The sequence below is a fragment of the Phocoena phocoena genome, chromosome 3 (genome assembly GCF_963924675.1).
Source record: "Phocoena phocoena chromosome 3, mPhoPho1.1, whole genome shotgun sequence".
In the NCBI taxonomy this organism is placed as follows: domain Eukaryota; kingdom Metazoa; phylum Chordata; class Mammalia; order Artiodactyla; family Phocoenidae; genus Phocoena; species Phocoena phocoena.
In genome coordinates, this window is record NC_089221.1 from 145,078,819 (window position 1) to 145,098,700 (window position 19,882).

General features: G+C 48.1%; 2 protein-coding genes across 2 annotated transcripts in view; both read left to right on the top strand.

The window, feature by feature from the left end:
* The window catches only part of WWC1 (WW and C2 domain containing 1), a 152,667-nt gene that overhangs the window by 21,909 nt on the left and 110,876 nt on the right, over positions 1-19,882 (top strand). The gene's annotated exons all lie outside the window — the stretch shown is intronic.
* On the top strand, positions 7,466-7,633 carry LOC136121450 (mitochondrial import receptor subunit TOM7 homolog). Its single transcript, XM_065875333.1, has one exon. It carries the CDS (start codon positions 7,466-7,468, stop codon positions 7,631-7,633), a length of 168 nt encoding a protein of 55 aa, XP_065731405.1.

Here is a 19,882-nt window from a genome sequence, read left to right on the forward strand (position 1 = left end):
GTATACGTGGGGTCGTGGGACAAGGTGACTTTGGGAAGGCCTGGCCTGCTTGAGACTCTAGGGTCAGCCCAGACTGCTGTGACCCCAGGGGACCTTAGCCCCGGAGACAGGCTGACCTCTTAACGCGTGAAGTCAGAGTGAGGGCACCTGCTCTCAGTCCGAAGTAGGGTCGGAACCTTCCTGGGTTCTTGGAAGAGAAAGAGGATTGGCTGAATTATAGGTGGCAGGGCAGAGCAGCTGAGGGCTCCGTGCACAGTAGGCCCTCAGCAAATAAATGCTTCTCGCATTGAGCTGGTGAGAAGGGAGCAGCCAGTGTTAAATGTGGGATCTGTCAGAATCCTTCAGACATTTGCTGAAATTCCATGAGGGCGTCAGGGATTATAAGGTTTTAAGGTCATTACTGAGTTTCTTTCGTGATTTTTTTCATAAGGATGTCATTTCTGAATCCACTCTCTTTCTCTTCCCATCTCCCCAAATTACCCTTCCTCCTTCCCTTCCAGGAGGAAGACAGGACGGTGTTATCATTTGGTCAAAATTTCACATTCAGAAAATGGTAACGTTCAAAAATCTTGTTCAGTGCTACAGCACCCCCTCCCCCAAGCTGAAGGTTGTGACAGCTGTCACTTACTGAGGAATTTTACATGCATTTACCATTTCGCTTGTGCCTTCGAGAGGAGACAGCTGAGGCCCAGAGAGGCTAGAGAATTTATCAAGGTCACACAGCAAGTTGGCAAGCGGCTTGGATTTTACCGCGGGCTCTGTGACTCCACGGCCCCGGGTGCCTGTCAGTGCCGCGTCGTTGTCTCCTAGAGGTCATTGGTGCTTGTTGATATAACATCGCTAACCATTTCTCAGAGCGTTTTGTCCACGTGTCCTGATTAGAGAATTAGTTAAGCTCTCGAGCTCTCCAGGGAGCCGTGGCTGGAATCCTGCCTCCTTCCTAGAGTCTGCAGGCAGCCAGATCCCACAGACCCTGCTCTGTCGGGCGGTGAGGACGAGAGATGTGGCCCCGTGGTTGGGGGGCCGGCAGGCAGGTTGTGATGACCCACGGGGCATGTGTTCCCTGTCAGTTCCCAGGCACTGAACCCAGGCACCCCCCCTCCCCGCCTGGGACCTCCTCTCCTATTTCCCTCTGCCTCCTGCCCTCCTAGGATCCACAGCTATTTGGAAAGGTGAGCACAGAGGCCTTTTCAGAAAGAGTCCTATTCTCCTGTCTTCCTGGTACCCTCGCTCACTGGAGAGAGAGAAGCAGGATTGTGTGGGGAGGGAGAGGCAAGTGTACGGGAACAGTTTAGATCTAATTGTTCATGATCCAGAATGTCCTCGTTTGCATTCAGGGATGCTGCCCGCCTTTGAGAGGGGCCACACCAAGTTGAATGATGTGTTATCAGTGCAATGCAATAGCCCGATGACGTCATGCAAGAATGCAGCGATGAAAAGGTGGAAGGGCCTGGTTACGCTGCCTAATCCAGCTTTTACTGTATAACCCCTGGGCTTATTGGCCCCTTGTTCCTGTTCTCTTTGACAAAGAATGATTTTTTTTTTTTTAACTTTCTGATTAGCAATCAGTAGTTTAAGCCTGCTAATCACCTCTTTAGCTTGGCATGTGGACCAAGGAAAGGCCACAGCACTTAATGTGTTCTCGCAGATCCAGAAGTTCAGAAATGTAGTCAGCCCCAATTTTTTTTTTTTTTTTTTTTTTTTGCGGGACGCGGGCCTCTCACTGCTGTGGCCTCTCCCGTTGCGGAGCACAGGCTCAGGACGCGCAGGCTCAGCGGCCATGGCTCACGGGCCCAGACGCTCCATGGCATGTGGGATCCTCCCGGACTGGGGCACGAACCCGTGTCCCCTGCATCAGCAGGCGGACCCTCAACCACTGCGCCACCAGGGAAGCCCTCATTTTAACCATTTTTAAGTGTACAGTTCAGAGGCATTAAGTGCATTCCCATTGCTGTGCAGCCATCCTCACCATCCGTCTCCAGAACTCTTTTCATCTTGCAAAACGTAGACTCTATCCGGGTTAAACACTCACTGCCCATTTCCCCTCCCCCAGCTCCCGGCAACCACCCCTCTCTACTTTCTTCCTGTACGAGTTTCACTGTTCTAGGTACCTCATGTGAGTGGAGTCATACAGGATTTGTCCTTTTGTGACCGGCTTGTTTCACTCAGCATAATGTCCTCCAGGTCCATCTACTCTGCAGCATGTGTCAGGATTTCCTTCCTTTTTCAGGCTGAGTACTATTCTATTGTATGTTTACACCATGTTTTGTTTATCCATTCATTTATTCACGGACACACTTTCACCTTTTGGTTATCGTGAATAATGCCACTGTAAACATGGGTGTAAAACTATCTGTTCGTGCCCCTGCCTTTACATCCTTTGTGTACGCTCCCAGAAGTGGAATTGCTGGATCATATGGTAGTTCTATTTTTAATTTTTTGAGGGACTGGTACGCCGTTTTCCACAGTGGCTGCACCCTTTGCCATTCCCACCAGCAGCGCACAAGGGTTCCAGTGTCTCCGCACCTTCACCAACACACTTAATATTGTCTGTTTTTGTTTTTTTTTCATAGTAGCCATCCTAATGGGTGTGACATGGTATCTCGTGGTTTTTTATTTTCACTTCCCTGATGATTAGTGATGTTGAGCATCTACACAGATACTTTTAAAAAAACGAACTTCTCCTGTCATTTCAAAGCTAAAGGCAGTAAAATGTAAGGTTCAAGGTGCTGAATCTGAGAAGCCGTGCTGCCTGGGTTCAGTGCTGGCTCCACTCCTTGCTGACTGTAGCTGTGGGTCAGTTGCAAGATCTCTCTGTGCTTCGACTTCTCACCTGTAAAATGGGGTAACAAGTAAACTGCCTCATAGGGCTACTGGGAGGATTCAATGATCTAATACAGATAAATCTCATGGAAAGTGTGAGACTTGCTATATGTGTTTGATGAGTGCTGGGCTTCATTACTCTCAGAGTAGAAACTGCTGCCTTCCATCCTCCAGGGATGGTTTTCCTCTCTGCCTAGTCTTTTTCAAGTGGGGTAACAGCCTGGGGAATTTGAGGTGAGATGGTGGCTTGAACCCAGTAGGTTTTCACACCCCCAGGTTGGGCATGTCAGGAGGAAAAAGAGCAGTGGCACAACTACTGAAGCCCGCGCGCCTAGAGCCCGTGCTCCGCAACAAGAGAAGCCACCGCAATGAGAAGCCCGCGCACCGCAATGAGAAGCCCGCGCGCCGCAACGAAGAGTATCCCCCGCTCGCCGCAACTAGAGAAAGCCCGCACGCAGCAATGAAGACCCAGCACAGCCACAAATAAATAAATAAATAAATGTATTAAAAAAGAAAGAAAAAATGAGCAGTGACAGCCTCCGAAATCCATCCTGAAACTCGGCAGCATCTCGTTTCGAGAGTGAGTTTGTGTAGAGCTGGCAGCCAGGAAATGGGACTGGGAATCTAGTGCAAAGGTCGTTTCTCTGGTTCCTTCAACCAATAACTATTAGAGCAAATAACCATCTGGATGAGAAATGGCTACTAATTGCCTTGGAGTAAGGCAGCTAGCTAAGGGTTTGTGTCGCTGCACGTGTCACCATGGGACCCTGCATCCTGACAGCCTGGAGAACTGTCCTCGGGCCTATATCCTCTGCATCTCAGCATTTGGGCCTCCCTATTGTGCCCCATCTCTGTAGGTTATTAGCCTCCTGTGAGAGAGATTAGGGTTCCCCTGTCCCTAATTCCAGGGGAAATTCCAGGAGTGTCAGAAGGACCCTGGGTCCTTCCCAGGGCAAATCTCTGACTTGGTCACTCTGCCCAAGGGAAGGAGTCATGGGAAGGTTAATCCTAATCTCTGACCCTTCTCTAAAGACTAACCCGGTTTCCTTAGCAAACATACTGAAGGAAGCAGTGGCGGAACGGGGAAGGAGGCTTCCCCCTCGCCTGCCTTTACCTGGTTAACTCCTTCTCAGGGCCCAGCTTTTTTTTTTTTTTGCTGTATGCGAGCCTCTCACTGTTGTGGCCTCTCCCGTTGCGGAGCACAGGCTCCAGACGTGCAGCCTCAGCGGCCATGGCTCACGGGCCCCGCCGCTCCGCGGCATGTGGGATCTTCCCGGACCGGGGCACGAACCCGCGTCCCCTGCATCGGCAGGCGGACTCCCAACCACTGCGTCACCAGGGAAGCCCCGAGGGCCCAGCTTTTAACATCAGTTCCTCGAGGGATCATTGCCCTGCTCCTGGAATGGGGCCAGGTGCAGTGTTTATATTCCTTCACAGAGCAATATTCTTTCTCTTCAAATCAGTTGTTCAATGGTTATTAGTTAAGACCTCATGTTTTCTTCTGTTTAATGTCAGCCAAGGACTCTTCTAGACTAGCCATTCTCAAAGTGTGTTCCCTGGAGGCCCCTGAGATTCTCTCAGAAGGTCTGCAAGATCAAACTTCATAATACTAAGAAATTATCTGCCTTTTTAACTTTCTACCTATCATGAGAGGACTGTAGAGTTTCCCAGAGGCTACGTGACATGCAGTTTTGCAACAGACTGATGCAAAAGCAGCTCTTAGGACTCAGCGGTCTTCTTTTAAGCCATTCATTAAAGAGATTTGCAAAAATGTAAAATAATGCCACTCTTCTCACTAATTTGTGGGGGAGGGCTTGGAAAATATAATTAATTATAAGGATGTGATTTATGTTAACATGTGATTGGTTTATTATTTTTATTTTCAAAGGAATTAATATTTTTAAATTTTCTGTTTTCATTTCTTTTTTTTTTTTTTTTTTTTTTTTTTTTTATGCGTTACGCGGGCCTCTCACTGTTGTGGCCTCTCCCGTTGCGGAGGACAGGCTCCGGACGCGCAGGCTCAGCGGCCATGGCTCACGGGCCCAGCCGCTCCGCGGCATGTGGGATCTTCCCAGACCGGGGCACGAACCCGTGTCCCCTGCATCGGCAGGCGGACTCTCAACCACTGCGCCACCAGGGAAGCCCTGTTTTCATTTCTAATATGATAAATGTTGATCAACAAAACCCACATGTGGACTTCCCTGGTGGCGCAGTGGTTAAGAATCCGCCTGCCAATGCAGGGGACACGGGTTCGATCCCTGGTCTGGGAAAATCCCGCATGCTGTGGAGCAACAAAGCCCGTGCGCCACAATTACGGAAGCATGCGCACTCTAGGGCCCACGTGCCACAACTAGAGAAAGCCCACGTGCATCAATGAAGACTCAGTGCAACCAAAAAAAAAAAAAAATAACCACCCACATGAACAACAACTCTTGGGGTCCTCAGGTTTTAAGAGTGTGAAGGTGTCCCAAGACCAAAAATTTGAGTGAGGATTGCTGCCTTAAACGGGGACCAGGAACTTTTTTCTGTAAAGGACTAGTGGACCATACCCTCTCTGTCTTAACTATTTAATTCTATAGCACGAAAGCAGCCATAGATAATATGTATACAAATAAGCATGGCTTTGTCCCAGTGAAACAAGCAGTGAGAGAGTTCGGCCTATGGACCATAATTTGCCATCTCCTGCTCGAGGTTCTAAGCTGTAAAATGCCAGGAACCACATCTAACCGATAAATTGCTTTATCCCCAACACCTAGCACAGGGCCTGCTACTTAGTAGATACTCAGGAATTATAACAGAAATAGTGTTTAGCAGCTGGTTGTCCAAGTCAAAAATAACAATGGCTTAACTTCAAGGTAAAACTTCTTTAGCACATTAAAAAAAAAAAAAATCAAGAGTCAGGCCAGTTAGGGCCAGGGTGATGGCTCAAGGGACCCAGGTTCCTTGTGCTTTTCTGGTCCACCATTCTTAGCATGTGACTTCCATCATTAAACTCACGTCATGGCTCAACCAACCTTAAAGAGCCTCGGGAGAATTAAGCTGACCTGCCAATAATGAACTGCCCGTCAGAACAAAACTTAACATTCTTTAAAGAAGGAACATAAAAATCCAGATTCTTGACAGCTTAGGGTTCAGGGTATCTAGCATACGATAGAAAAGGTACTAGACTTAGGAAGAAATACAGTAGGAGCAGACCCAAGGATGGCAGAGATGTTGGAATTAGCAGAAAATGAACTAATGTTCATTATAGATATGTTTAAGGATTTTTAAGGAAAAGAAATCAGTAGGGAAATGGAACCAAATAAAAATTCTAGATGAAAACTACAGTATCTGAAACGAAAACTTGCCTACATGGATCTACCAGTAGTTCAGGTGCTGCAGGAAGAAAGATCATTGAACGTGAAGTCAGAGCAGTAGAGACTATCTGGACTGAAGCACAGAAAGAAAAAAAAGTTGGAAAAAAAATGGTCAGAAGCTCAGTGATCTGTGGGATGTTGTTAATCAATCTAACAAAGGTATTTTTGGATTCCCAAAAGGAAAGGAGAGAGAGAGAGAATGAGAAAGAAAATATATTTGAAGAGCTAATGGCTGAAAAGTTCCAAAGTTGGTGAAACATACTGACCCGCAGATCCAAGAAGCTCAACAAACCCTAAGCACGATAATCATGTGGAAAGTCACACGTAAATACATCATAGTCACCTTGCTAAAAACCAAAGAGAAAGAGGAAAATCTTAAAATCTCCCAGAGGATAAAGACATGCTGCATGTAGAACAATAAGAACCATTGCTAACTTAGCAGAAACGATGCAAGCCAAAAAATAATTGAATAATATCTCTAAGGTGCTGAAAGGCAGAAAAAACAGTCTGCAATTCTATATCAACAAAAATATCCTTAAAAAAATGAGGGTAAAGTCAAAAGCTTTATTTTCAGTTATAAAGGCCGAGAGACATGCTCACCAGCAGACTTACACAATAAGAAATGTCAAAAGAAATTCTTTGGGGGGAAAGAAAATGCTATCAGATGGAAATGTGGATCTACATGAGAAATTAAGAGCACCAGAAATATAAAAGACTTAAAATTTTTTTCTTAATTTCTTTAAAAGATAATTGACTGTTTAAAGCAAACATGATGATAGTGTTATTTTTATTGAAATTTTTTGAAAGGAGGAAAAGAGAATCAAGAAACTGATGAGACAAACAGAAAACAACTAGTAAATTAGTAGACTTCAATCTAGCTACATTAATAATTCATTAAAAGTAAACAGACTAGGGCTTCCCTGGTGGCGCAGTGGTTGAGAGCCCGCCTGCCAATGCAGGGGACACGGGTTTGTGCCCCGGTCCGGGAAGATCCCACATGCCGCGGAGCGGCTGGGCCTGTGAGCCATGGCCGCTGAGCCTGCGCGTCTGGAGCCTGTGCTCCGCAACGGGAGAGGCCACAACAGTGAGAGTCCCGCGTACCACAAAAACAAAAAAACAAAAACAGACTAAACACGCCAATTAAAAGGCAGATATTGTCAGGTTGGGGGGAAAAAACAAAACTCCAGTGTACAGGTTGCCTACAGTAGATTCACTTTGATGTAAATACACAGGTAGGTTAAAGGTAAAAGGAGGGGGGTCTTAAGTGTGTCATCTGGGCCATCACCATGGTAAAGCTGAGCAAAGAGGCCAAGCGGAGGCTGCAGCAGCTTTTCAAGGGAGGCCAGTTTGCCATCCGCTGGGGCTTTATTCCTCTCGTGACTTACCTGGGATTGAAGAGGGTTGCAGATCCTGGAATGACTGAACCAACTGTTTTGAGCTTACTTTGGGGATAAAGGACTATTTGCTCATCTGGTTTTGGAAGCAGTCAATGCAGAGGAACAACATGGAAGGTGTGCACTCTGGCTGGGATAAGAGATGGGACATCGTTTAGATGTTCACTAGTTGGATGACACAGGCTCTTCTCAGTTGTGTCTGTGGCAGAGTGGAACCTCTACTGACTTATTTACGGTAGACCGTACTAAAATAAATGTTTGTAACAATATTAAAAAAAAAAAGTCAAAGGATGGGAAAGGTATAGCATACAGATACTAATCAAAAGAAAACTGGAATGGCTGTAATGACCACACATAGAGTATACCAAAAACAGGAGAATTAGCAGATACAGAGAGCGTTTATAATAATTGGCCAATTCATCAAAAAAACCATAATAACCCTAAATGTGTACACACGTAATAGTTGAGTTCAAAATACATGAATAAGTAAGTGACTGGATCCTCTCTTTGCAAGGGGAAGGGCTGATGGAGACATTTCCTCATTCCTGGCCCGTCTCCCCTGAGTCAGTGAGGAGGACAGCAGTAGGGGGAGAAGCAAGCTGACTCAGCTGCCTCGTTCTGTGCTCCGCATTGTGTCCTTCCTGTGCCTCTGAGAAGGCAGGCCCTGGGCTCTCCCACAGGGGCCCTTGCAGAGAGTTCCCACAGGCTGCTCCACCTCCTCTTGCCCTAAAGGGTTTTCTGGAACCTGCCAACCTCATGTGGGATGCCAGCCAGGACTAGGGCCCGTGCACCTGAGGTTGGAGAGGACTGGGGTCCTAGAGTGATGGATGGGGTCAGGGTCGATCCTGGGGAACTCCAGGTGTCCCAGGACACAGGATAAGGTGGCAGCGTCTACTGCCTTCAGGCTGGCTCCTGCCATTCAGATACTGAAAGGGGCTGAGTCAGCCCCAGGTGGGGCAGGGGAAAGGGTTAGGGGAGTTTTTAAGCAGTAATGAAATGTTGCCTGGAAGGGGAAAACGAGGTGGTTTCCAGATAAGGGTGTGCCTGGATGACAAAGAATTGCATTATTTTCAGTCCCATTTGCTGACAGTCCAGCAATGATTTCTTTCCCCTTCCCTTGCCTTCCCTTGCCTTCCCTTGCCTTCCCTTCCCTTCCCTTCCCTTCCCTTCCCTTCCCTTCCCTTCCCTTCCGTCTTCTTTCCCTCTCCTTTCTTTTCCTTTCTTTCTCCCTTTCAAACTGTTAAAAAAAATTGTGGCAAAATACACATAACATAAAATTTACAATCTTAAGCATTTTTCGGTGTACAGTTCAGTGGCATTAAATACCTTCACGTTGTCATGCAACCATCATCACCTTACCGTCCATCTCCAGAATTCTCTCCATCTTGCAAAACTGACTCTACTCATTGAAGAACTAGCTCCTTATTCTAGCCCCTGGCAACCACCATTTGACTTTCTGTCTGTATGAATTTGACTACGCTGTGTATTCCATGTAAGTGGAATCATGTGGTATTTGTGTTCTGGGGACTGGCCGTTTCACTCAGCATAATGTCCTCCAGGTCCATCCACGCTATAGCATGTGTCAGAATTTCCTTTTTTAAGGCTGAGTAATATTCCACTGTATGCACACACCCCATGTTTTTTTTTTGGGGGGGGTCTGTGTTCAGTCTTTGTTGCTGCGCGTGGACTTTCTCTAGTTGCGGCAAGTGGGGGCTACTCTACGTTGCGGTGCGCGGGCTTCTCATTGTTGTGGCTTCTCTTGTTGCAGGGCACGGGCTCTAGGCGCGTGGGCTTCAGTAGTTGTGGCACACAGGCTCAGTAGTTGTGGCTCATGGGCTCTAGAGCACAGGCTCAGTAGTTGTGGCGCACGGGCTTAGTTGCTCCGCAGCATGTACGTGGGATCTTCCCGGACCAGGGCTCCAACCCGTGTCCCCTGCGTTGGCAGGCGGATTCTAAACCACTGCGCCACCAGGGAAGCCCACCACATGTTTCTTATCCATTCATCTGTTGATGGACGCTGGGGTTGCTTCCACCTTTTGTCTCTTGTGAATAATGCTGCTCTGAACACGAGCGGACAGCAGTGATTTTTTTGTTGTTTAATTTTGCTTTGTGTTAAGGTAATGAGGTAAAGGCGGGGATAGAAGTTAGTGGTTCAGGACACGGGCAGCCTTATTTCACACAGGAGACCTAGAAAATAAGCACCTGGGAGAGTTTATCCCTGCAGATCTGCGTATTTGATGGGACAGAGCTGTCGAAACCTTTCGGTAGTTGGGGGCTTTAAAGTCCATCCCACCCTTCCACCAGTCCTTTGCCCTTCGTGGTCCCCGTTGTCACAGTTAAGATGTCATTTCTTCCTTCAGCACCCTGGAGTCAGGGTGGCCAGACTCCAAGATAATTTTCCAGCAACTCATGTTGCAACTACTTCTGGAATTTTCTTCCACAGGGCCTTCCAGAGCAAATTGCTCCCCTTCTCAGAAACTTCTCATGGTTCTCCAAGGCCCATAGAAAACCCTGAAACTTCTTAGCATGACTCAGGGCCCCACTGGCCTTCTAGGCCCCTTCCCTTTCCTTCCCTCCATTTCCCTCATTTATTGATCGGCCCATTTGTTCACCCTGGGGCCTGTATTTTTGTATTTGTTTCCGACATGCATGTCTGATACTGACTCATTGAAATAGTGTGTTAAAGGGCCCAGCACATAGGAAGTGCTGTAATGTTTATGATGAAAAGACTTTTACCTGGGGTCTCATTAGCTCTTCAGTGATAACCTCGTGAGGTCAATCGTTTCATCCCCAGTTGACAAGCTGAGAAATTGAGCTTTAGAACTGCTAAGAAATGAGTTTGTAATTTTGGCCCTCGGATCAAATTCAGAACCAAGATTCAGAGCCAGGCTGTTCCTCTGAACAAGACTGTGGCTTTATGAGATCCTGGAAAGCTGGAGGCAGCAAGAATAAATGCTCAGGGTCTCTGGATGTGCTCTCTCGCCAAGGAAAGATGAGGTTTTGTGGGGACTGAGTTTGTTTGTTTGTTTTTTTGCCATACGCGGGCCTCTTACTGTTGTGGCCTCTCCCGTTGCGGAGCACAGGCTCCTGACGCGCAGGCTCAGCGGCCATGGCTCACGGGCCCAGCCGCTCCGCGGCATGTGGGATCTTCCCGGACCGGGGCTCGAACCCACGTCGCATCGGCAGGCGGACTGTCAACCACTGCGCCACCAGGGAAGCCCTGTGGGGACTGAGTTTGACTGAAGAACCATGAAAGGCCAGTGCTGGTAGATGTCCACTTAGTGAAAGCCTGAGTGTAAAGTAGCAGAGGGGAGCATTAAGTTGGCTGCTTTTCCAACTCTAGAAGGACATATAAAGGGAATATAAGCTCATGATGGAAGGAACACGCTTCTCCCTTTATAGGGGACCCAGGAACGAGGAAAAAGCCTTACCAAAATCGGTTGCATTCATGCTGGTACAATTCTGAATGCTCAGCTGGATGGATGAGGAAGTTGGAGCAAGTGGGTGGCTGCAGACTCCTTCCTCCAATGTGCTGAAGTGCTGCAGCCGAGGACAGAGGAGAAATCAGAAATGCCCATGGGGTGGTGAGGGACTTGCCCAAGGTCACCCAGCTAAAAAAAGCTGAGCTGGGCCTCCCCCACAATTTAAGAGTCCAGGTCCAGTGGTTCTGGCGTATCATGCAGGCTGCTTTTAATACACGTCTTCCAGTTGGAGCCCTGTAGCACAGTGCAAAGAGCATGGGCTTTTGAGCATCATTTGCAGCCTTGGCCAGGTTGGCCGGCCTCAGCGCTTTCATCTCTCTGCAAGGCGTGGATAAGAACCCTTTCCTCACTGGGCAGTGTTGAGGACTAAGTGAGCAGTCAGGCAAAGCTGCCAGCAGGTGCCTAGGACAGAGTCGGGTTACTAATGCGGCCGTTTCCTGGTGAGTTCTTGCTTTATCAGCTCTTCCTTTGCTCGGTGGTGTGTACGACCATCGCCTGGGACTTGCCCCACGTGGTCAAGATTCTTGGTTGACGGCACCTTAGGTGCTCTCACCAAAGGAATAGAAGGTTCTGATTGAATGCAAAGGTCAAACAAGTACAGCCTCCTTACTTTTCTTGTCAGATCATTTCCATTGGCCTACACCAGCCATCGTGGGGTAGGTAACGGGGAATTTCCTCACTTCCTTTTCCCCCAGAGTATCTGCGTGACCTCAGTTTCTGGTGACTCTGTTTGCCGTGGCGTTTGGTACTTATCCCACCTGCTCAGCCAGCATCCACCCTGGGCTGGCTGTGCCCTCACCCCTCTCCCACCTCCAGTAAACTAGACGTGCCTCACTGGGAACATCAGCTTTGTCTGGAGAGAGCAGGTGGACCTCAGGCTCTTTCCCGCCTGCGAAGTTGGCCTTGCCTTTTGGCTCCCCCTTTGTGGGGTGCCCTTTTCTTCCTTCCCCCTTGGTAATATCTCAGGAAGAAAGTTCTACCCTAGAGTTTCCAGGAAGCCACTTGATTGCATTACTGATTGATAACTCCATTTACCCTGGAGTGGACAGAGCCATAGTTGTGAGTTCTGCTTAGGACTTATCGTGTTCTGACATCAAGGCCCAAGTGAAAAACTGAGAAGGCCTGGTTATGCCAAGTGCCTGTCGGACACCACCGGGGAGGCTTTGAGGTCTCTTATTTTATATGTTTCAAAAAAGGGCTCCTTCTTCTTTTGAGACAGAACTTCAAACGAAGCATTCCAGGCCACACTTCCTTTTGGTAAATCTTAACCAGTGTAAATGTTTGCTTTTGTGTTGTAAATCTTAGGAGGTTGGGCTGGGGGGGGAGGGGGAGGGGAGGGAGGGAGGAATTTCAGAAGCAGGTGTCCTGCCAGCAAAAGTTAAAACTTAATCTGCTGTTTGGGGTGTTTGGGGGAGACGGGTAGCTGGGAGGGGAGCATTTATAATTAACGAGCCATGCTAATGAACTGGAATTTGGAGACAGAGCTTTTTTGCCAGGTTGTGCAAATTCCTGGACCTCGTGCCGGCGGCCCCCTGGAAAGAAAGGGAGTTTAGGAAAATTCCGACTTGCGGGCAGAAACCCCTGTTGGGGAAGTCAGTGAATGAACATGGGAGGAACAGGGCAAAACAGTAATTAAAAGGGTAGAAAGATAAAGGGGAAAGTGAAACGATACAAAGCAGTATTCATTAATAACTGTGGGTTTGTTTAAAATGTAAATTCTTCAAACAGTTATTAAAAGAAGCGTCCATTTCCCTGCTTCCCCGGCTGGGTCCCCCTCACCACACCCAGGGGCATAATGCACTGAATCGGAGGGTCTGGGGAATTGGCCTGGGACCCACACTCTCCAGGAAAAAGACTTCAATTTGCTGCTTAAGGTACATCCCCTCGGAAGAGACCCTTGAAAAACTGGGACATGGCGTGGAGGGAGGCCACGTGTGCCTTGTGTAACTTGGGCAAAGGCGTTCACCTTCTCCTAGGCTCAGTTTTCCTGTCAGTGAAATGGAGAACAGTCGGCGCTTCCAGAATGGTGAGGATCTCTTGTGATTGTGGATGCTTGCCCCTGCATTCAGTAATCATTATCGTTAGCCCCACCCCTGCAGAGCCCCTGCTGCGTGTATGGAATGTTCTGGAGGGGGATGGCTTGGTGGGAGGGGATCCTGGGGGTAGTGAAGCTGAGACCTCCCTCCACCTCTACATGTACTCGCTCCCTGAGGCCCCTTTTGCCTTTCTCTTTCCTCTGTTCCTCTAGAAGGAGTTGGGGCTGGTAGTGGAGGGAGAGGGGGACAGAGCTCGGGGAGAAGGATGCAGTGAGGGTTTGGCAGGCAGCGGCTGGGTTTGGGGACCACAGCGCTCTGCAGTTCAGTAAGAGGGAGATGGAGAAAGGGTTGGGCCCTCGTCCCGTCCTCTGCCCTAAAGCTACTGAATCTTTTTACTATAAGAAGCAGCGGTTGCCTCTAGAATCCTGTACCTCCAATCCCCCCCGCCCCGCCTCCCCAGAGCCTCAAACTGACCTCAGGGCAGAACTGCCAAGAAGTGAGCTGGGTGACTCACAGCCATTCCCCAGTTTGGGGCCATCAGAACCCCCTACCCATACTGGCGGGTCATGCTTCAAACGGCAGCTCTGCCACTTCCTCACTTAGCCTTGAGTGTGAGAGCAACAAAACCAGGAAGCAGCCTAAACATCTCATGCTGGGAGCTGCACGCGTTAAGTTGGGGGGCATCCACACCATGGAGTGCCATGCAATTAACGGAATGAGGTAGAGCTACACGTGCTGATATGGAAAGAATTCCAAGAAGTGGGATTAAGCAGACAGCAAGATTCAGAATAGTATGTTTTGTGTTTTTAAAATGGGTTTAAAAATACACATCCATACATAATAGAGGCTTATAGAGGGGCTCCAAAGCATCAGGTATTCCACAGAAACACTGGGCCCACAAAGGATAAAAATAGCTGCTGGTCCAGCATCACCCTTTGAGCCTCACGACTTTGGAACTGCATTGTGTTTCTACAACCTCGCCTTTCTCACTTCACTGAATTACCTGCCCGACTCATGTTGTGATTTGAACTTGCAACTCCCAGTCAACGAGAGTGAGTGGGGGGAGACTGTGTATGTACCATAGTGTAATTTTTTTAAATATAAATTTATTTATCTTACTTATTTGTTTTTGGCTGCATTGGGTCTTCGTTGCTCGCGTGGGCTTTAGTTGTGGCGAGCAGGGGCTGCTCTTCCTTGCGGTGCGTGGGCTTCTCATTGCTGTGGCTTCTCTTGTTGCGGAGCACAGGCTCTAGGCGCACGGGCTTCAGTAGTTGTGGCACATGGGCTCAGTAGTTGTGGCTCGCGGGCTCTAGAGCGCAGGCTCAGTAGTTGTGGCACATGGGCTTAGTTGCTCCGTGGCATGTAGGATCTTCCTGGACCAGGGATCGAACCCATGTCCCCTGCATTGGCAGGTGGATTCTTAACCACTGCACCACCAGGGAAGTCCCACCGTAGTGTAATTCATCAGTTTTGTTTTGTTTTTTAATTTTATTTACTTTTGGCTCTGTTGGGTCTTCATTGCTGCATGCGGGCTTTCTCTAGTTGTGGTGAGCACGGGCTACTCTTCGTTGCGGTGCGCGGGCTTCTCATTGCGGTGGCTTCTCTGGTTGTGGAGCATGGGCTCTAGGTTCACAGGCTTCAGTAGTTGTGGCACACGGGCCCAGTAGTTGCGGTGCGCAGGCTCTAGGGCACGCAGGCTCAGTAGTTGTGGCACGTAGTCTCAGTAGTTGTGGCTCATGGGCTCTAGAGCACAGGCTCAGTAGTTGTGGCACACGGGCTTAGTTGCTCCGCGGCATGTGGGATCTTCCCGGACCAGGGCTCAAACCCGTGTCCCCTGCATTGGCAGGAGGATTCTTAACCACTGCACCACCAGGGAAGTCCCTCATCAGTTTTGAGATGGACTTTTTTGGTTTGTTTTACAAAAACAAAATGTTAACACCTTCAAATGTTAACCTGCTGCCACCTTCATACTAGGGATGAGTCTCAGAAATGCCGCTGGCATGGTAATTGCCGACACACGCACACGCTCTGCTGCTTCTGCTAGTGTAGCTGGTACCACGGCTCCTCTGTGTTTCAGTCCCAAACAATTTAAGAACTACTGTGGATGGCGGACCTTTGTTCTTATCAAAAAACCCATCTTCGACATCTTCTGGTAAAATCACGAAAGCATCAGAATCCAAACTCCAAGTGATTTTCAGCAGCTTGGAAGAAAATCAGAGGCATTATCAGAGGTCTCTTTCAAGAAACGCCACCCCAGCACTCCGTGGCACAAAGAATGGCACTGTGAGGAACCCGCAGGTGCAGGTGACTCAGAGCTGAGGAGGGTGCGATCTTATCGATACCTGAGCTAATGTCATTTGCTTCTGTTTTTCCTTTTTGCATATATGGAAAAGAGAGCCACGTAGTTAAGTCCATTTCTGAATAAGCCTAAATAAGCTTTTTCAATACATATAAATATCCTGAGATAAAGAAAGCGTGGGACATAGTTTATTGGCCGTGTTGTTCTTTCTCTGTTGTACATATAATAAAACTTTTGTAAGTGACGCTCGTTCTCTTAGGTTTGATGAAGTCTAGTGGATGTGTGTGTGTGCTGGGCACGTCACATGCTGGTATGTCCATGAAAATATTTCTGGAAGGACACACGGGAAATCTTTTTTATTTTTAATTGAGGGTAATTGACATATAACATTATATTGGTTTTAGGTGTATAACATAGTGGCTCAGTATTTGTATGTATCATGAAATGATCACCGCAATAAGTCTAGTTAACATCTGTCCCCATACGTAGTTACAGGTTGTTTTTTTTTGCTTGTGATGAGGGCTTTTAAGTTCTACTCTCACAAACTACTATATATAAAATAGATAAAAACAAGAACTTACTGTATAGTAAGTAAATACAGGGAACTGTATTTAATGTCTTGTAATAACCTATAATGGAAAAGAATATGAAAAACTATGTGTTTATATGTGTACAGCTGAATCACTTGCTGTACACCAGCGGCTAACACATTGTAAATTGACTATACTTCAATACGAAAATTAAGATCTGCTTTCTTAGCAACGTTTTTTTTTCTTTTTAATTAATTAATTAATTTATTTTTGGCTGTGTTGGGTCTTCATGGGCTTTCTCTAGTTGCGGCGAGCGGGCGCCACTCTTCATCGCGGTGCACGGGCCTCTCCACTGTTGCGGCCTCTCTTGTTGCGGAGCACAAGCTCCAGACGCGCGGGCTCAGTAGTTGTGGCTCACGGGCCCAGTTGCTCCGTGGCATGTGAGATCTTCCCAGACCAGGGCTCAAACCCGTGTCCCCTGCATTAGCTGGCAGATTCTCAACCACTGCGCCACCAGGGAAGCCCTTAGCAACTTTTAAATATGCAAATATAGTATGGTTAACTGTAGTCACCATGCTGAACATTATACCCCTTTGACTGCCTTATTTTATAACTGGAAGCTTGTACCTTTTGGCTTCCTTTACCAGATCCACCAACCCCTCGACCCCATCCCAGGCAGCTACCAATCTGTTCTTTACATCTATAAGCTTTTTTTTTTTTCTTTGTAGATTTCACATATAACTGAGAAGGAAATCTTAACTTTCCTGTTATTTTAGGGGCTTGCATCCATGGGTGAAGAGGGGAAAGGTTCTTGTTGCCTGTATTTGCTGATAGTTTTTTTGTTCGTTTTGGATTTTTTAAAAAATACTTTTCATTATATTTTCTCTGATTTTTTTTTTTTTTTTACTTTTGTTAAAAAAAATTATTGGCAGTACCTTTGGAGTCTCAAGCCACATCTCAGACCTCCTGACCTCCTAATCTCTGGGGGTGGGACCCCAGGGGCCAGGCAGCCACGTTTGGTTATCTATCTAGCCAGGCAGAAAGCCATCCAGCATCTCCGCATCTGTGAGACCAAGAATTCCCTGAGGCTCATCAGGGCTTCAAAGATATTACTAAGTAACTAACTAATTAACTGTCTTGTTGCCTTCCCCTCTTTTCTGTCCCCATTCCTTCCTCAGATGTTTTCTGAGCACCTCTCCTGTGTATATGGCATCAAACTTCTGCAGACCCTCTTCTCCCTTCTGGAGTTGTAGGGGGTGTCCATTTTGCACTAGAGGGACCTGAGAAATGTGTATGTCATTACAATCCTTGATCATCTCTTTAGAGCCTTTAAGTCTGAGAATGTACCCTCAATGCTATGAACCCACCCCCCGGGGAAAAAGGCTTCTCCTCCCTGGAGTGATCTTGATGCAAAGCCAGGTGTAGGTTTATCAGATTCCTAACGATGGGCAGCACCTCTGTGACCTTTGCAACCCAGAGAGGCTGCTCTGAAGTGATGTCAGTCTACAAAGGCCGAGCTCAGTGCTGGTGTGGCCGCCAGGGCTTTCCAGAAGGAGAGGGACATGTGGGAAGAGGACAGCTCCCCCCATCTCCCCATCAGCCCAGATCCATCATTTTGGGGACTTTGACATGGCTACTAAGGTTCCCTAACTGATAAACCTGCTTTTTCTCTTCCCTTCTCACTCGACTCTTCAAGATCATCTGAATACAAGGTTCTTACAGAAATTCAATCTGATCATGCCATCCCTTGCGTTAAAAACACTTTGGGGCTTCCCTGGTGGCGCAGTGGTTGAGAGTCCACCTGCCGATGTAGGGGACACGGGTTCGTGCCCCTGTCCGGGAAGATCCCACATGCCGCCGCGGAGCGGCTGGGTCCGTGGGCCATGGCCACTGAGCCTGCACGTCGGAGGCTGTGCTCCGCAACGGGAGAGGCCACAACAGTGAGAGGCCCGTGTACCAAAAAGGAAAAAAAAAAAAAAACCACTTTGATGCTCTAACATGGCACATAGGACATAAGGACTGACCCTGACTTTGCCTCTCCTGCCCCATCCTGCCCCCCTCCCCTCCGTCCCCCACTGTACTCTGACCACAGGTCTCCAAAGGCCTGGCAACTCTGTGCATGACAGAGTCTTTGCAAACGCTAGTCCCTCTACCTGGAATCTTCTTCCCTCCTTGCTTCACCTTTTAACGCCTACTTGCCCTTCAGCCCTGTGCTTAATCCTCACTTACTCAAGGGAGCCTCCTCTAATATTGCTGAGTGGTTCAGGCCCCCCACAGACAGTCTCATGCCAGTGAGTGCAGCTGCTTCGTAGACCTGCTCACGTTAGTCGTGTGACTCACTCTCTTCTCCGCCTCGAGCTCCCCGAGAGCAGGGGCTCCGGCTGTTTTTCCATAAGACTCTATCCCCAGGGCCTGGCTGCAGTAAGCGCTGAACTTTTATGTTGGACAAATGAATGGCTGAGCATCCTGCTAAGCCGTGATGCTTCTCCCAAGAGGCAGTGGTGGGCCCCGCCCCCAGCAGGATGTGACCAAGGAGGCTGATTGGTGGGATGCAACGCAACAGGTCCCTCTGGTATCCTGGATACCAGAGAGGGTGGGAATGTAAACTGGGCCCAGAGGCTGCATTCTTGAAATTTCACTTCAGCCCGGGAGGAGTCTGCAGGGAAGTGAACCTGACCTTGAAGTTCTTGCCTTTATATTTTTTCTCCCCAAAAAGCGAGATAAAAGGGGCAATCCCGCAACACATTCTTTCTGAGGGAGCTGCTAGGTAGGAGCTTCTGAGTCATGCTCCACTCATCACCCAGACCTGCTTTCACTGGTACAGGTGCGCCTTCCAAGACTCCTTGGCGTCGCATGGCCTGGAGGAGGTGAGGTTGCAGGGGGCGTGCTCCCTGGGCACTCGCAGAACATCTCAGCAGTGGTTTCCCAAATGAGGTGCCACAGAAGGCAAAAGGTGGGCTGACGATAATAGCAGGTGTTTGCTGAGCATCTGTTATGGCCCCAGGAAATGTGCTAGGCACTTCGCTTGCTTTATATGATCTGGTCCTCCCAACACACCTGTAAGTGAGGAATTACTATGCCAGTTAGACAGATGAGGAATTAGGACTCAAAGAATTGAAAGATCTGCCTATATCCGTCCATACAGCTGGGGGTGGAAGTGCCAGGATGTGAACACAGATCCATCTAGGAGCTCCCAAACCTCTGTTCTAACCACTCTGCCCTCTACAACTTGCCCTGACTGCCAGCCCCTGACCACTTACAGTCTCCCTAGCACTTCACATCTGTTCATTTAATTGTTTACAAATTTGATGAGGAAGGTATGATTACTCTCATTTCTCCAATTACTAAACTGAGGCTTAGAGAACTTAATTAAGTGACAGAACCAGGATTCGAACACAGTTTTGTCCACCTGCAGAGTCCTTGATTTCCTCCCCCCTAGGAGACCAGGGAAGTCTGTGTTGCTTATAGCGAATCACTTTTCCTCTCTGGTCCTCGGTTTCCTTATCTATAAACCAAGGACACTGGACTCTTATCAGGGGTTTTCAAACGTGTTTTAGCCATGGAGCCATTTCTTCAAGTGGAGTCTTGCATTGAACCTTGGTGTATGCACCCGTGCCTTTGCTGCCCCCTCCTGCTGTAGCCAGCCTGCCTGGATACGTGCATCCCTTATACCCCATATATTCTCAAACAGATCCCAGTTTGAGACCTCAGCAGTAGGCGACTTCCAAAGGCCTTTCCACTGTGGTCAGCCATCTCTGCTTCTGGAATCTGGGGTCCAGTAGAAGAGCCAGGGCACATTCTTATTCTTAAAAACAACACTTCGTGTTCTCCCACCTGCTCAGGACCCCAGTTCAAAAGGTGCTGAGCCTCTGCCCCAGAACACCCTTCCTGCGTGTTTAGACACTGACTCAGCTGTAGGGAATGAAGATGAAACTCATCGTTGTGATTGTGCAGTTAGTGTT